At 31.6% G+C, this 4,489-nt stretch overlaps 1 protein-coding gene across 1 annotated transcript in view; it reads right to left on the reverse strand.

The window, feature by feature from the left end:
• Positions 1 to 3,117: 3,117 nt before the first annotated feature.
• LOC106308829 (auxin-responsive protein IAA16-like) overlaps positions 3,118 to 4,489 on the reverse strand; it is an 8,025-nt gene continuing 6,653 nt past the window's right edge. Inside the window, exons 3-6 of the mRNA XM_013745946.1 lie at positions 3,684 to 3,850; positions 3,463 to 3,604; positions 3,280 to 3,341; positions 3,118 to 3,155 (exon numbers count right to left, since the gene is read on the reverse strand). Of these exons, the coding sequence (XP_013601400.1) occupies positions 3,118 to 3,155; positions 3,280 to 3,341; positions 3,463 to 3,604; positions 3,684 to 3,850 (409 nt within the window). The remainder of the gene's footprint in view (positions 3,156 to 3,279; positions 3,342 to 3,462; positions 3,605 to 3,683; positions 3,851 to 4,489) is intronic.

A 4,489-nucleotide genomic window follows, 5' to 3' on the forward strand; every position in this document is an offset into this window, starting at 1 on the left:
CCATTCCCGTGCAAACCCTGATCAAACTTACTGATAAAGCCATCAGAAACAAACTGAGTATTATGCAGTCTAAAAGAGAAGGATTATCAAGGTATTTTGCAATTCTGGTTTGCTATGAAATTATAAATAGTTCTTGGATAGTAGTGAGGAATAGGAATTTTGGGGTAGCTTGAAGTAGAAGTAGACTCAATTTTTTTCAAATAAAATACAATTGATGTACAAAAGTTTTTTGATGAATAAAATTTAGCATTCATTCAAAAAAAAAAATGTAGCGAAAAAGGACGAAAGCGATTGGAACCAAGATTGGCAATTTTATATTGGCCAGATCGATCCAAAAATCAGTTGACCAAAGATCTTGTTTAAAAAAAGTAATTTAATCGATCTGATCCAAACCAGATGAATATTATAGATCAAAATTTGATATTGGGCATGAGATATTTATATCGCCATATATTATAGTTTCAAGATCAACATCCATCCTTTAAAAATGAATAATAGCACCAAGATTTTATGCTTTCACAGAATATCGCATATCTGAACAACTTTTAAAATGAAAATACTCAAAATATATAAATAAATAAAGAATCATAAATTATTCTTAAATCTTAATGCATTTATAATACAATTCCTAAGATTAATTTTAAAAATATATTGTTATTTATGGTCAATCATATTTTTTTATATATATATATATATATATATCAATATTCATATTTTCATTTATGTATTTGTTTCATGAATTATTAACACTGAAATGCAGTTTTGATGTTTTTATTACAAGAAAAGACAGTTTTAGGCTTTTAGCTATTGAGCTACTTTTTTGTAACTAAAACCAAATAATTGATAACTAAGTTAATGCATGTGATTAAGAGGGAAAAGTGTCAATTTTGACCACAACAATTTCAGTCGTTCCAAATACGATCCGAACAAAATATCAGTGTCAAATACGACCTCAACTCAATTATAATTCAAAAAAACTACCGAACTTTTTAAAACGTGCCTAAATCTACATTGATTCTAACGAAAGTTAGTTAACCGTTAACAAGATAAAACGACATTGTTTTAATATACGAGGAAAAGTGTCAATTTCGACTCCAACAATCTCAGTCGTGCCAAATAGGACCCAAACAAATGGTCAGTGCCAAAACCGACATCAACTTAATTATAATTTAAGAAAAACTACATGAACTTCTTAAAACGTGCATAAATCTACATTGACTCTAACATAAGTTAGTCAACCGTTAACAATATAAGACGATGTCGTTTTGATAAATATACTTTTTTTTAAATATGTTCATTCCATGACTCAAACCCGTGCCGGAATATCCTTTTAAAGGGACACACTAACAACTAGACTAAAGTAATTTTTTGAAATATTATTCAAATTGAAATTCTCCATTATATAAACTACTATTCTTCTTCATCTTATCCAATTTAAAACTTTGGTGATTTCTTTTATATATTTTAGTTATTGTTTAATATGTCTAATATTTTGTACAAGATATCTTAGTGAAAAAAAGTAAAAAGCCTCTTAACATTTTTGAACAAAATATCAAAAATATATAATATTAACTTTGAAAAATAAAAAAAAATTCCACTTGAGTTTTAAAATTAAAAATAATTTATACAATAAAATTTTATAAATAAATTCAAAGTTTTAAGTATATTTAAGATCGTATAATAATAAATATTTTACTATTTATATTTTAGTAAGATATAAGTTTATTAAAGATATGATAAATAAAAAACATATTAATGTATTTATAAAAATCAGAAAAAATTATCACCAAAATTTAAATTGGATAAGAGGAAGAAGAATAGTAGTTTATATAATTTCAAATTTCAATTTGTAATAATATTTCAAAAAATTACTTTAGTCTAGTTGTTAGTGTGTCCCTTTAAAAGGATATTCCGGCACGGGTTTGAGTCATGGAATGAACATATTTAAAAAAAAGTATATTTATCAAAACGACATCGTCTTATATTGTTAACGGTTGACTAACTTATGTTAGCTAACTTCTGTTAGAGTCATTGTAGATTTATGCACGTTTTAAGAAGTTCATGTAGTTTTTCTTAAATTATAATTAAGTTGATGGCGGTTTTGGCACTGACCATTTGTTTTGGTCCTATTTGGCACGACTGAGATTGTTGGAGTCGAAATTGACACTTTTCCTCGTATATTAAAACGATGTCGTTTTATCTTGTTAACGGTTAACTAACTTCTATAAGAGTCAATGTAGACTTAGGCACGTTCTAAGAAGTTCGGGTAGTTTTTTCGAATTATAATTGAGTTGAGGTCGTATTTGACACTGATCAATTGTTCGGTTCGTATTTGGCACAACTGAAATTGTTGGAGTCGAAATTGGCACTTTTTCCGTGATTAAGATCGTCCCACAATTAACAACTTGCATTATCACTCTCCTCTCTCTATCTGATCATCACCATTTTTTTTTCCTTTTGAGAAATATGTTCAACTTCTTTCTTTTTTCCATGTAACCTACATTCTTTGTTGCAAATCATTACTTTTCACCATCATAATTTTTTCTCTTTTACTTTATGTATCACTAATTTACTTTTTTTTTTTTTTTGCAGATCTACAGATCCAAAAAGTCAATACGGAGAAGAGGCAAAAGGATTTGGAACCTCCGTAGAATGATTTCTTCAACTCAAAACCGAAGATTCCAGTTGCCTCCTGTAACCGGCTCTCTCTCCGCCTCCGTCGACTGAAACCTTTGCCTCCATCTCGTCTATGTCTGCTCGTCGCCGCCTCTTCCTCCGGCGGAAGAAATGTATATGGAAAGATATAGAATTTTCGGTTTGAAAATAATATTTTGATTTAAAAACATTATTGTCATTTATCATTTTGGACTGAATTAGATGCATCTTTCCATATACCTGCATCTTAGATGCATTTTTCCAAATAATATATGCATCTCAGATGCACCATCAAGACTCACCTTCATTTGGATGAGAATTTGAGATGAATTTTTAAAAATTCAGCTGGGTGATCCATCTGGACGTAGCATTATAATGTACAAAACGAATATCGATTTGCATCTTCACTCAGATGGATCACCTGGGTGAGCAAACGAATAGCACCTATATGAATAATCTTTACTAGTTCCTGCTTCTACATTTCTCCATTACCCTCGGAGCTGCAAAGAAACAAGGTTTCTTTAAGGAACAGTTTCTTCATTTGGTGCAGTGGTGAGTTCTTAGTGTGGAACAGACTGATCTGCGTAGAACAAGGATTTAGAGAAGAATTGAAGAAAGACTAACCTAAGCCAATGGCCTCAGAGCTCTTCATGATTCTCAACCTCTGGCAGGAACATATAAACATCCTGTATAGAAAAAGAGAGCAAGAGCTTCACTGATCTATGTACTTAAGATAAGGCATACAATGACCAAGACTAACAATATAACACTAGATGTAAGTATATAACAATGAAGTTGTTGACTTACTCCCAAGGGACATCACCGACCAGCATCCAGTCTCTGTCTTTTTCTTCATAGGCAACAACATACTCAGAACCACGCAAGAGATCGGTCAAGCGACTCTCGTTTAACCCATCTCGGCCACACCCTCCATGAGACCCAAACTGACCTGAAAAATAAATAAAATAAAACAGTAACACTAACTCAGTTACAAATATTATCTCAATGAAAAAGACTACAAACTTTACCAATAGTGAAGCAACTGAACATCTTCTCAAGAGCACCAGAGAGCTCAACGTAGCTCTTGTAACTCTTTAGATCGATTTTCCTCAAGTAAGGAGCACCTTCCATGCTCACCTTGACATACAAGCAAGTCTCTGGTCCAGACTTATCTTCTTCTTCAGTCTCTGAGTTACTATTTGATATTAGGAGTTTTCAAGGCTCATAAGACAAATGTTGTAGTATAAATGATTGTCGAACCATTTCTAAGGGATTTCAAGCACTGAGAATGCAAGTACTTACTTAATCTAAGTGCAACCGATGATTTTAAAGGTTTTCTAAACTAATGATTATTACTAATGCAGTTTCAGAATAATAAAAACGGCAAATGAGTTGACTTTCTTAACTAAGGAAATTAGAACTCATGGGCATAGGAATTAGACCTTGGGTGATCAAGTTTCGAACTAAGGATGGCAAACGAACAATCAAACTATCAACCTTAAGCTTAGACACGATTCTAAACAAACTCTATGTCTAGATGAATGTTCATTTACTAACACATTTCAAACAACAAATGTCTTCGGTTGAATAATATGGAAGCAATCATTACTAACAGGTCTAAGGCTATCTTAGCATTTCTAACAACAAATGTCTTTGGCAAAATATGCTAAAAGCTTAGAAGAGTTGTTTCAGGCATTTCATCGAACACCTTTTGGGTGGGAAATGCCTAAAGATCAACTTTTGAGAAGCTAACTCAGAAGATGCATTATGATTACTCTACTAGCAAGGTTTTGGAATGATCTACTCTAAAACATCCTAGCTCTAACCTAATCAC

This window comes from Brassica oleracea, chromosome C8, assembly GCF_000695525.1.
Source record: "Brassica oleracea var. oleracea cultivar TO1000 chromosome C8, BOL, whole genome shotgun sequence".
Taxonomy (NCBI): Eukaryota; Viridiplantae; Streptophyta; class Magnoliopsida; order Brassicales; family Brassicaceae; genus Brassica; species Brassica oleracea.